Here is a 13881-nt window from a genome sequence, read left to right as displayed (position 1 = left end):
TGTTTCCTGGATGGTAGCAGCAGGATCAGTTTGTGGTTGTGGTGAATTGGGTCCCCAGTATCCTTTGGGCCCTTCTTCCTCAGTACAGCTGTTCACCCTCTCAACAGCAAAGGGATTTACCCTGTCTCCATTCCTTCTGTAATCCACAACCAGCTCTTTAGTTTATATGACATTGAGGGAGAGGTTGTTTTCTTGACACCAGACAGATGTTGTTCAGACCTGTTAATTTGTAACAGCTTCCCAATATTTTTTGCTCTATTATTTACCCTCTCTTTAGCTTTTATGTTGGGTTTGGCTTCTCATTTCAGCCATGGTTGTGTCCTCCTGCCATTCTAATGCTTCACTGGGATGTATCTACCGTGCACCTCCCGAATTGTTCCCGGAAACTCCAGCCATTGCTGCTCCATCGACATTCCTACCAGTTTCCCCTTCCAATCAATTTTGTCCAGCTTCTCTGTCATAGAAACCTGGAGAAGTTCAGTGCAGAAACAGACCATTTGTCCATCTAGACAATGCTGAAAACATTTAGGCTGTCTGATGCAATGACCTGCACTGGGATGATAGCACTCCATACCCCTACCATCCAGCTGCCTATCCAAACTTCACTTAAATGGTGAAATCGAGCTCACATGCACCAGTGCTGGCATCTCATTCCACACTCTCACAGTCGATTCAGTGAAGAGCTTTCCCACATGTTCCCATTAAATTTTCACCTTCCTCACTTACCCATGACCTCTGGTTGTCATCCCACCCAACCTCAGTGGAAAAAACCTGCTGCATTTACCCTATCTGTACCTTCATAATTTTGCATACTTCCAACAAATCCTCAAAACAATGTATAGTTTCCTTGTTTATGCTTAGAGCCTTGTTTAGGTGCATAAGATGATGAGGGGCATTGATCAAGTGGATAGTCAGAGGCTTTTCCCAGGGCTGAAATGGCTAACAGGAGGGGGCATAGTTTTAAGGCGCTTGGAAATAGATACCGAGGGAAAGTCAGGGGTAAGTTTTTGCATAGAGAGTGGTGTGTGGGTGGAATGCACTGCCAGCAGCGGTGGTTGAGGCAGATACAATAGGGTCTTAGACAGGTACATGGAGCTTAGAAAATAGAGGGCTCTGCGCGAGGGAAACTCTAGGCAGTTTCTAGAGTAAGTTGCATGGTTGGCACAACATTGTGGGCTGAATGGTTTGGAATCTGCTGTGGATTTCAATGTTCTGTGTTGAACAGTGAAATAACTTTGGCTATCCTACAACCCTCTGATAACCACCCTCCCCCCACCCCCCATTCACTAAGGATGATTTGGTTATCTCTGCTAGGGGCCCGACAATTTCTGCACTTGCCTCCTGTAGGGTCCGAGGGAGCACCATGTCATGTCCTTTTCCACACTCCCATAGACCCTGTGTCCATCTCCTGAGAAAATAGAGATGAAAACATATTTAACATCTCCCCATCTGCTTTGGTTGCACACGTGGATTGCCATTCTGGTCTTCCAGAGGACCCACTTTGTGCCTTGTAATCCTTTTGCTCTTAATCTATCGCTGGAATCCCTGATGATTATCCTTCATCTTTTTTGCGACAGCAACCTCATGCCTTCTTTTAGTCATCCTGATTTATTTCTTATGTGTTCTCTTGCATTGCTTATACTCCGTAACAACCTACCTGCCTATCCCTGTTATACAACTCCATTTTGTGCTTCACCAGGGTCTCAATATTTCTTGAAATCCAAGGTTCCCTACAGTTTCTATCTTTACCTTTTATTCTGAGAAGCACATACCCACTTTGCACTTTCAAAATTTCACTTTGAAGGCCTGCCATTTACCAAGCACACCTTTGCCATAAAGGAGCCTGTCCCAGTCCACAGTTGCCAGATCCTAGTGTCATAATTCCAGGTGTTGATCCATGCCCTGAACACATCCGCCTTTCCTACGCTGCTCCTTACATTGAGATATGACAGTGAGAGTAGGAATGGAATTAGGTGGAGGATGAATGCGTGGTTGAGGGATTGGAGCAGGGGGCAGGGATTCAAGTTTCTGGATCATTGGGACCTCTTCTGGGGCAGGCGTGACCTGTTCAAGAAGGACGGGTTACACTTGAATCCTGGGGGGACCAATATCCTAGCGGGGAGGTTTGCTAGGGCTACAGGGCAGACTTTAAACTAGTAAGATGGGGGGGCGGAAATCAATTTGAGGAAACTATGGGAGAGGAGGTTAGTTCACCAGTAGAGCAAGTAAGTAGACAGTGTGTGAGGGAGGAAAGGCAGGTGATGGAGAAGGGATGCGCTCAGCCCGAAGTTGTAGGGGAGAAGAAAGAAAAGGATAATAAATTTGAATGCATTGCTAGGGATGAAAAGAGAGGAGGAGGTGGAGAGTATCTTAAATGTATCTATTTTAATGCTAGGAGCATTGTAAGAAAGGTGGATGAGCTTAAAGTGTGGATTGATACCTGGAATTATGATGTTGTAGCTATTAGTGAAACATGGTTGCAGGAAGGGTGTGATTGGCAACTAAATATTCCTGGATTTAGTTGCTTCAGGTGTGATAGAGTAGGAGGGGCCAGAGGAGGAGGTGTTGCATTGCTTGTCCGAGAAACTCTTATGGCGGTGCTTTGGAAGGATAGATTACAGAGCTCCTCTAGGGAGGCTATTTGGGTGGAATTGAGGAATGGTAAATGTGTAGTAACACTGATAGGAGTGTATTATAGGCCACCTAATGGGGAGCGTGAGTTGGAAGAGCAAATGTGTAAGGAGATAGCAGATATTTGTAGTAAACACAAGGTGGTGATTGTGGGAGATTTTAATTTTCCACACATAGATTGGGAAGCTCATTCAGTAAAAGGGCTGGATGGTTTAGAGTTTGTGAAATGTGTGCAGGATAGTTTTTTGCAACAATACATAGAAGTACCGACTAGAGATGGGGCAGTGTTGGATCTCCTGTTAGGGAATGCGATAGGTCAGCTGACAGATGTATGTGTTGGGGAGCACTTCGGGTCCAGTGATCACAATAGCATTAGCTTCAATATAATTATGGAGAAGGACAGGACTGGACCTAGAGTTGAGATTTTTGATTGGAGAAAGGCTAACTTTGAGGAGATGTGCAGGGATTTAGAGAGAGTGGATTGGGTCAAGTTGTTTTATGGGAAGGATGTAATAGAGAAATGGAGGTCATTTAAGGGTGAAATTATGAGGGTACAGAATCTTTATGTTCCTGTTCGGTTGAAAGGAAAGGTTAAAGGTTTGAAAGCGCCATGGTTTTCAAGGGATATTAGAAACTTGGTTTGAAAAAAGAGGGATGTCTACAATAGATATAGGCAGCATGGAGTAAAGGAATTGCTCGAGGAATATAAAGAATGTAAAAGGAAACTTAAGAAAGAGATTAGAAAAGCTAAAAGAAGTTACGAGTTTGGTTTGGCAAATAAGGTGGAAGTAAATCCGAAAGGCTTCTACAGTTATATTAAAAGCAAGAGGATAGTGAGGGATAAAATTGGTCCCTTAGAGAATCAGGGTGGTCAGCTATGTGTGGAGCCGAGGGAGATGGGAGAGATTTTGAATGATTTCTTCTCTTCGGTATTCACTAAGGAGAAGGATATTGAATGGTGTAAGGTGTGGGAAACAAGTAAGGAAGTTATGGAACTTATGACAATTAAAGAGGTGGAAGTACTGGCGCTTTTAAGAAATTTAAAAGTGGATCAATCTCCGGGTCCTGACCGGATATTCCCCAGGACCTTGAGGGAAGTTTGTGTAGAGATAGCAGGAGCTCTGACGGAGATCTTTCAGATGTCATTAGAAACGGGGATTGTGCCGGAGGATTGGCGTATTGCTCATGTGGTTCCATTGTTTAAAAAGGGTTCTAGAAGTAAGCCTGGCAATTATAGACCTGTCAGTTTGACATCAGTGGTGGGTAAATTAATGGAAAGTATTCTTAGAGATAGTATTTATAATTATCTGGATAGACAGGATCTGATTAGAGAGTAGCCAGCATGGATTTGTGCGTGGAAGGTCATGTTTGACAAACCTTATTGAATTTTTTGTAGTTACGAGGAATGTTGATGAGGGTAAGGCAGTGGATGTAGTCTATATGGACTTCAGCAAGGCCTTTGACAAAGTTCCACATGGAAGGTTAGTTAAGAAGGTTCAGTCGTTAGGTATTAATGCTGGAGTAATAAAATGGATTCAACAGTGGCTAGATGGGAGATGCCAGAGAGTAGTGGTGGATAATTGTTTATCGGGATGGAGGCCGGTGACTAGCGGGGTGCCTCAGGGATCTGTTTTGGGCCCAAATGTTGTTTGTAATATACATAAATGATCTGGATGATGGGGTGGTAAATTGGATTAGTAAGTATGCTGATGATACTAAGGTAGGAGGTGTTGTGGATAATGAGGTGGGTTTTCGAAGCTTGCAGGGAGATTTATGCCGGTTAGAAGAATGGGCTGAACGTTGGCAGATGGAGTTTAATGCTGAGAAGTGTGAGGTTCTACATTTTGGCAGGAATAATCCAAATAGAACATACAGGGTAAATGGTAGGGCATTGAGGAATGCAGTGGAACAGAGAGATCTAGGAATAACAGTGCATAGTTCCCTGAAGGTGGAGTCTCATGTAGATAGGGTGGTGAAGAAGGCTTTTGGAACGCTGGCCTTTATAAATCAGAGCATTGAGTACAGAAGTTGGGATGTAATGTTAAAATTGTACAAGGCATTGGTAAGGCCAAATTTGGAATATTGTGTACAGTTCTGGTCACCGAATTATAGGAAAGATAGCAATAAATTAGAGAGAGTGCAGAGACGATTTACTAGGATGTTACCTGGGTTTCAGCACTTAAGTTACAGAGAAAGGTTGAACAAGTTAGGTCTCTATTCATTGGAGCGTAGAAGGTTGAGGGGGGATTTGATCGAGGTACTTAAAATGTTGAGAGGGATAGATAGAGTTGACGTGAATAGGCTGTTTCCATTGAGAGTAGGGGAGATTCAAACGAGAGGACATGATTTGAGAGTTAGGGGGCAAAAGTTTAAGGGAAACATGAGGGGGTATTTCTTTACTCAGAGAGTGATAGCTGTGCAGAATGAGCTTCCTGTAGAAGTAGTAGAGGCCAGTTCAGTTGTGTCATTTAAGGTAAAATTGGATAGGTATATGGACAGGAAAGGAGTGGAGGGTTATGGGCTGAGTGCGGGTAGGTGGGACTAGGTGAGATTAAGAGTTAGGCACGGACTAGGAGGGCCGGAATGGCCTGTTTCCGTGCTGTGATTGTTATATGGTTATATACAGGGCTCAGCATATTCACTGCAACATGCTCAACGTTTTTCATTCCTGACCTTGTCTGAGGTCTGAACAACATCTGTCTCCACAACCTCTCCTCTATCTGTTCTGTCATTCCCCCTGCAACTTTAGTTTACCCACCCCCCCCATGCCCCACCCCCCACCATGCAGCTCTATCACCCCTTTGGCTTTCATCTCCCAGATCAATAAAAAGGAGGTGCATACCAGGTACAGGCAGATAGGAACAAATGGGCTACTTATGAGATACAGGAAATTCAAGTGAACACTGATGAAAGAAGGCATGAGGTTGCCCCAGCAGACAAGGTGAAGGAGAATCCTCATGGATTCTGCAGATATGTTAAGTGGAAAAAGATTTCAAGGGAAAAAATTAATCCTTTGCAAAATTAGAATGGTAATCCGTATGAGGAGACAAAATAGATGGGGGAGATTTTTTCTGCATTCGTATTTACTCCGGAGGTGGACACAGAGTCTATAGAAGTGAGGCAAAGCAGCATCAACTTCATGGACCCTGTACAGATTACAGAGGTGGAGGTGTTTGCCGTCTGAAGGCAAATTGCCATGGATAAATCCCCAGGGCCTGACAAATTGTTCCCTCGGACCCTTTGGAAGACAAGTGCAGAAGTTGTCGGGGCCCAAGCACAGATATTTAAATCATCCTTAGTGACAGGTGAGGTACTGGAGGATTGGAGGACAACGAATGTTGTTCCGCTGTTCAAGAAAGGCTCTAAAAATAAACTAAGAAATTGTACATTGGTGTGCTTGACATCAGTAGGGGGAAAGTTATTGGAACTTATGTGCAGGAAATGGATATATAAGTATTTGGATAGATGTGAATTGATTAAGGATAGACAACATGGCTTTGTGCTTGGTAGTTCATGGCTCACCAATCTTATAGAGTTTCTCGAAGTTATCAGGAAATTGGATGAAGGCAAGTCAGTGGATGTTGTCTACATGGACTTCGGCAAGGCACTTGACAAAGTCTCATATGGGAGGTTGGTCAAGAAGGTTCAGTCACTCAGCATTCAAGATGAGATAGTAAATTGGACGAGACACTGGCTTTGGGAGAAGCCAGAGTATGGTAGCAGATGGTTGCCTCTCTGACTGGAGGTCTGTGACTAGTTGTGTGTCATAGGGATCAGTGCTTGATCTGTTGTTGTTTGTCTTCTATATCAGTAATCTGGATGATAGTGTGGTTAACTGGATCAGTAAATTTGTGGATGACACCAAGATTGGGGTGTAGTGGACAGCGAGGAAGACTATCATGGCTTACAGTGCGACCTGGACCAGCTGGAAAAATGGTTTGAGAAATGGAAAATGGAATTTAATTCAGACAAGTGTGAGGTGTTGCACTTTGGTAGGACCTACCACTGTAGGTCTTATACAGTGACTGGTTGGGCACTGAGGAGTGTTGTAGAGGAAAGGGACCTGGGAATACAAGTCTGTAATTCACTAAAAGTGGTATCACAGTTAGGTAGAGACGGAAAGAAAGATTTCAGCCCATTGGCCTTCATGAACCAAAGCACTGACAACAGTAGATAGATGAAAGTTGTAAAAGAGGTTCCGAGAGTTCAGAGAAAATTCACAAGGATTTTGCCAGGTCTGGAGGACTTGGGTTACAAGGAAAGATTGAACAGGTTAGGACTTTATTCCTTGGAATGTAGAAGATTGAGGGGAGATTTGATTGTGATAGAGGGGCATAGATAAAATGCAAGTTGGCTTTTACCACGGAGATGGTGTGGAACTACAACCAGAGGCCATGGGTTAAAGGTGAAAGGTGAAATGTTAAGGGGAACATGAGGGGAAACTTCTTCACACAGATGGTCATCTGGGTGTGGAATGAACAGCCAACACAAATGGTGAATGCGAGCTGGATTTCAACATTTAAGGAGTTTTGTGTAGGTACCTGAATGGTTGGGGTGTGGGAGTGGGGAGTTTAAATAGTTTAGCACAAGCTAGATAGCCCAAAGGGCCTGTTTCTTTGTTGGTACTTTTCTGCAAGAACCTTTAACAGCTGTGCGGACCAACCATTCATCTCAGCAAGAAATTTTTATAAGGCATTAAAATTGTGGCACTTTAAGTTAATAATACATATAAGAAAATCCCAGCTGCACGTCAAGAAAGACTATTTGTGTGAGAATTTTTCAGTTACTCTGTGGCCAGGCACCCATGCAGCTCAGCAGGAACAGGGAATAATACCAATGGAGGGAGCCAAACTGAGCCAAGGCACAAACTGGAGACCACAGAAATGCCCCATTCCTATAGAAACAAGAAGAGCATCAGGGAATTGATGGTTATTTCAGATACCAGCACTGTGCCCAGTTAGAAGATGATTTCTCTGTGCAACTTGGGTGGAACCTCACTGTAACAGTGTGATGCTGGATCAAACCTTGGCAACTCAAACCTTGGCAATCTCATCCGAAGTGTTGACCTACACCCATTGATGGATTTTGTAAATCTTTTTACAGGTTAAAAACGAGAAGGAATTTGTCTCCCGGAAGCTCAGACATGGCACACCAGTTTTCCTGTCTCTGTCTAGATATTTAAGAAGTGAAGCAAGGGATTCAATCGACCATCCTACCTGATCAGACTACGGGGCAGGATTCACTCAGTCATTTGACCAACTGGCACGCCCGTCATTTTACACAGGGGAGAGCCCATTCTTCTGCTCAGACATTGGGAATGGATTCAGACAGTCATCTCAACTGAAGGTACATCAGCAAGTTCACACTGAGCAAGGTCATTCACCTGTTCTGTGTGTAAGAAAGCACTTAGTCTGTCATCCCACATGTGGACACACCAGTCAGAAACTGGTCATCTGCTGATTTTCTGGGAAAGGATTCACTCTGTCATCTGACCTGATGGCACACCAGCGAGTTCAGACCGGGGTGCGGCCGTTCACTTGCTCGGACTGTGGGATGAGATTCACTCGGTCATCCACCCTACAGAGACACCAGAAAGTTCACACTGGGGAGAAGCCGTTCACCTGCTCAGTCTGTGGGAAGGGATTCACTGAATCATCTAAACTGAAGGTACATCAGCGAGTTCACACTGGGGAGAAACCGTTCACCTGCTCAGTCTGTGGGAAGGGATTCACTGAATCATCTAAACTGAAGGTACATCAGCGAGTTCACACTGGGGAGAAACCGTTCACCTGCTCAGTCTGTGGGAAGGGATTCACTGAATCATCTAAACTGAAGGTACATCAGCGAGTTCACACTGGGGAGAAACCGTTCACCTGCTCAGTCTGTGGGAAGGGATTCACTGAATCATCTAAACTGAAGGTACATCAGCGAGTTCACACTGGGGAGAAACCGTTCACCTGCTCAGTCTGTGGGAAGAAATTCACTTTGTCATCCAGCCTGCAGAGACATCAGTCAGTTCACACTGGGGAGAAACCGTTCACCTGCTCAGTCTGTGGGAAGGGATTCACTGAATCATCTAAACTGAAGGTACATCAGCGAGTTCACACTGGGGAGAAACCGTTCACCTGCTCAGTCTGTGGGAAGGGATTCACTGAATCATCTAAACTGAAGGTACATCAGCGAGTTCACACTGGGGAGAAACCGTTCACCTGCTCAGTCTGTGGGAAGAAATTCACTTTGTCATCCAGCCTGCAGAGACATCAGTCAGTTCACACTGGGGAGAAACCGTTCACCTGCTCAGTCTGTGGGAAGGGATTCACTTGGTCATCCCACCTACAGATACATCAGCGAGTTCACACTGGAGAGAGGCCGTTCACCTGCTCAGTCTGTGGGATCGGATTCACTCAGTCATCCACCCTGCAGAGACACCAGAAAGTTCACACTGGGGTGAAGCCGTTCACCTGCTCAGTCTGTGGGAAGGGATTCACTGAATCATCTAAACTGAAGGTACATCAGCGAGTTCACACTGGGGAGAAGACGTTCATCTGCTCAGACTGTGGGAAGGGATTCACTCGGTCATTTGACCTAATGGCTCACCAGCGAGTTCACACCGGGGAGCGTCCGTTCACCTGCTCAGACTGTGGGAAGGGATTCATCAACTCTTCCAGCCTACTGACACACCAGCGAGTTCACACTGGGGAGAAGCTGTTCAACTGCTCGGACTGTGGGAAGGGATTCATCAACTCTTCCAGCCTACTGACACACCAGCGAGTTCACACTGGGGAGAAGCTGTTCAACTGCTCAGTCTGTGAGAAGAGATTCATCAACTCTTCCAGCCTACTGACACACCAGCGAGTTCACACTGGGGAGAAGCCATTCACCTGCTCAGAATGTGGGAAGAGATTCACTGATTCATCCACCCTACAGAGACACCAGAATGTTCACACTGGGGAGAAGCCGTTCACCTGCTCAGTCTGTGGGAAGGGATTCACTGAATCATCTAAACTGAAGGTACATCAGCGAGTTCACACTGGGGAGAAACCGTTCACCTGCTCAGTCTGTGGGAAGAAATTCACTTTGTCATCCAGCCTGCAGAGACATCAGTCAGTTCACACCGGGGAGAAACCGTTCACCTGCTCAGTCTGTGGGAAGGGATTCACTGGATCATCTAAACTGAAGGTACATCAGCGAGTTCACACTGGGGAGAAACCGTTCACCTGCTCAGTCTGTGGGAAGAAATTCACTTTGTCATTCAGCCTGCAGAGACATCAGTCAGTTCACACTGAGGAGAAACCGTTCACCTGCTCAGTCTGTGGGAAGGGATTCACTTTGTCATCCAGCCTGCAGAGACATCAGTCAGTTCACACCGGGGAGAAACCGTTCACCTGCTCAGTCTGTGGGAAGGGATTCACTCAGTCATCCAACCTGCTGAGTCATCAGTCAGTTCACACTGAGGAGAAACCGTTCACCTGCTCAGTCTGTGGGAAGGGATTCACTTTGTCATCCAACCTGCAGAGACATCAGTCAGTTCACACCGGGGAGAAACCGTTCACCTGCTCAGTGTGTGGGAAGGGATTCACTCAGTCATCCAACCTGCTGAGTCATCAGTCAGTTCACACTGGGGAGAAGCCGTTCACCTGCTCAGTCTGTGGGAAGGGATTCACTGAATCATCTAAACTGAAGGTACATCAGCGAGTTCACACTGGGGAGAAACCATTCACCTGCTCAGTCTGTGGGAAGGGATTCACTTACTCATCCAGCCTGCAGGGACATCAGTCAGTTCACACTGGGGAGAAACCGTTCACCTGCTCAGTGTGTGGGAAGAAATTCATTTTGTCATCCAGCCTGCAGAGACATCAGTCAGTTCACACCGGGGAGAAACCGTTCACCTGCTCAGTGTGTGGGAATGGATTCACTGAATCATCTAAACTGAAGGTACATCAGCGAGTTCACACTGGGGAGAAACCATTCACCTGCTCAGTCTGTGGGAAGGGATTCACTCAGTCATCTAACCTACTGAGACACCAGCGAGTTCACACTGGGGAGAAGCCATTCACCTGCTCAGAATGTGGGAAGGGATTCACTCAGCCATCTAACCTACTGAGACACCAGCGAGTTCACACTGGGGAGAAGCCTTTAACCTGCTCAGAATGTGGGAAGGGATTCACTCAGTCATCCAGCCTGCAGAAACATCAGCGAGTTCACACTGGGGAGAAACCGTTCACCTGCTCAGTCTGTGGAAAGGGATTCACTTCGTCATCCAACCTGCAGAAACATCAGCGAGTTCACACTGGGGAGAAACCGTTCACCTGCTCAGTCTGTGGAAAGGGATTCACTTCGTCATCCAACCTGCTGAGTCATCAGTCAGTTCACACTGAGGAGAAACCGTTCACCTGCTCAGTCTGTGGAAAGGGATTCACTCGGTCATCTAAACTGAAGGTACATCATCGAGTTCACACTGGGGAGAAACCGTTCACCTGCTCAGTCTGTGGAAAGGGATTCACTCGGTCATCTAAACTGAAGGTACATCATCGAGTTCACACTGGGGAGAAACCGTTCACCTGCTCAGTCTGTGGGAAGGGATTCACTCGGTCATCTAAACTGAAGGTACATCATCGAGTTCACACTGGGGAGAAACTGTTCACCTGCTCAGTCTGTGGGAAGGGATTCACTCAGTCCTCCACCCTACAGAAACACCAGTCAGTTCACACATTTTGAACTATTCACCTGCTCAGAATGTTGGAAAGGATTCATTCAGTCATCCCAACTACTGGCACACCAGTCAGTTCACATTCTTATTAATTCCTTACTTTTGCTTGCTGAGGACATTCATTTTAAGAGAGCGAGTGATTAAGAAGGCAAATCAGTCGGGCTTGCAGCTTGTTTACATCGCTCACAGCTTGTTTAGTTTTAACCGAGGACTCAGACACTCAGAGTCAGATGGAGATGAAGGAGGAAAAATGGAAGGATCGGAACCAGGGAACTAGTAGCCAAGGGTCACTGTTTAGAGCTTTCCTATGCCCACAAGGGTGGGTTAAGTGTTGATTCACCATACATCGAATGTGTGGTTATCACCTCATTTGATCCATAGGTGTGGATCGGATTTGGGGTATCCTGTGAAGACTACTTATGTGTTAACGCTTGGCTGGGTGTGGTGTGATAATTCACTTGAAGGCGATACCCATTGTGACAAGTCACTTTCGGTGATAATTCGTATGTGGATTTGAAACGATGAAGCATAAAATCTACAGCAACTGTTCTCTCGTTTCACCACAATGGAACCTTTGGAAATCGACGTAATTGCCTTCTCTCGACATTTACCCTGGATTACAAATATCTCTCTCTCATCACCTATTCCGTGGATGAACTGAACTTCCATACTTTACCATCTCAAGACTCTAAGCCTTGTTTCCCCCGAGCTCAATAGTTTGGGAGTTATATTTTGTTACGCCTGTGCCCCAACTCTGAGGGGCTGAAGGGTACAAAGTAGCCCCCACCTTTTTGAGAATCGCAAGATCGTTATTAATTCAGGTCAGGAGACGCAGGAAATGAGAGAAAGACACGCAGAATCCGCATGGGGTTTGGAATGTCCTGGCCCCTCAGCGATACAAAGCCACGGGAAATGGCCATTGTCTCTTGGAGACGGAATTGTGTATTGAGTACTGTACTATTTATTTGAAGCCCTCAGGGAATGAGCCGAGGGGGCTGGCTGAGGGATTGCATCATCCCAACCTGATTGACATTTAAGACCCCGTGAGTAAGGATAAAAGAGGGTCTGGGGAACAACCCCTTTAGACACACCAGGAGAAACGATAGAAATCCCGTGACAGCGTTTAATAGCAACTGCCGGTGGTGACTTGTGTGTGTGTCCATCCTTGCTCGGATGATGAGTTTTCCACGGAACGGCTTAGCTAAAGGACCGACTACAAAAACAGAACTCTCGAAGGATCGACATCATAAAAAGGAAAGCAGGCAAGTTTAAAACATCTGTCTCTCTTGACTCCAACAAAAGGCTGCAGCCTGCATGAACTTGAGTGACTTTTATATTTCCATCGGACAATACATTATCCCCTACACAACGATAGAGTTATTTCTTATTGATTATTATTATACCCGCGCTTTTAGATTTAGTATTGATGATGTATATTATCTGTATGTTTGCATTGATATTATTTTTGTGTATTTTTATCAATAAATACTGTTAAAAATAGTACCATCAGACTTCAACGGACCTCTCTATCTTTGCTGGTAAGTGACCCAGTTTTGGGGTACGTAACAATTTACACACATATATACACATAAAACTGTTAACTTTTGTTTATCTTGCTGAATTTACTTTATTATAAGTAGATACTAATAAAGATAGTGGTTTTAACATCAAAACTAGGCTCCAGGAGTAGTCTATTGTTGCTGGTTAATTTCTAAAGCTTTAGTTTCTAAATATTTGTTCATAACAAAATTGGGGCCTGCATCTGGGATATGAACAAATTTGAGGGCGTGTTGATTAATTAATTATTGATTTCATTGGGGAAATCCCTTTTGATTTATTTGTGTGTGCAAAATCAGCAGCAATGGATGTTGATAAATGTCTGGAAGCACCAACCTCTGAGTCACTAGAGGACGCCAGAAGGATCGTGTTGTTGTGTATTGTGAAAAGGTTTAAACTTGCTAAGGTGAAATTGACAATGAGGAAGGCACAGATGCAGAGGATTATAGCTGAACATCATGTATCTGAGGTGTGTTTAAAGTGGAGGAGTTGGAGGTGTTTCTTGAAAGTAAACCTAGTGAGCTTGAGCTCCATTACAAGTAGGAAAAGTTAAAGATGGAGGCTGCGGAAAGGCAGAGGCAGTTTGAGGCCAGAGAGGCAGAAAAACAGAGGGAGGAAGCAGAAAGACAGAGGGTGTTCGAGCTGGAAAAGATAGAGAGATTGCAGAAAAGGGGTCTAGCGTTAGACTCTGGTGATAAGTTTGAGGACAGTCGGGAAGTTAAATTGGTACCTCCACTTGACGAGGCAGAGGTTGATAAATACTTTCAGCATTTTGAGAAGTTGCTCAGAGTTTAAAGTGGCCAAAAAGGGTTGGGCTATTCTTTTACAATGTGTAATTGAGGGGAAGGCTCAGCAAACCTATTCTGCTTTGACAGTTGATGAAGCAGCTGATTATGACATAGTGAAACAGGCTGTGCTCAAAGCTTACAAGTTGGTCCCAGAATCATACAGGCAAAAGTTTAGAAATTCAAGGAAATCTGTGA

The 13881-nt window shown here is 45.0% G+C and overlaps 1 protein-coding gene across 1 annotated transcript; it reads left to right on the top strand.

Annotated features, from left to right (window-relative positions):
• Positions 1–8517: 8517 nt before the first annotated feature.
• On the top strand, positions 8518–13192 carry LOC140722942 (uncharacterized; the record flags this gene model as incomplete). The annotated part of the gene is made up of 1 exon (XM_073037566.1): positions 8518–13192. A coding segment is annotated over one exon (2832 nt), but the record flags the coding sequence as incomplete, so codon positions are not given.
• Positions 13193–13881: the final 689 nt, after the last annotated feature.

This window comes from Hemitrygon akajei, unplaced genomic scaffold (genome assembly GCF_048418815.1).
Source record: "Hemitrygon akajei unplaced genomic scaffold, sHemAka1.3 Scf000094, whole genome shotgun sequence".
Taxonomy (NCBI): domain Eukaryota; kingdom Metazoa; phylum Chordata; class Chondrichthyes; order Myliobatiformes; family Dasyatidae; genus Hemitrygon; species Hemitrygon akajei.
This window is presented reverse-complemented; position numbering and strand designations above follow the sequence as displayed.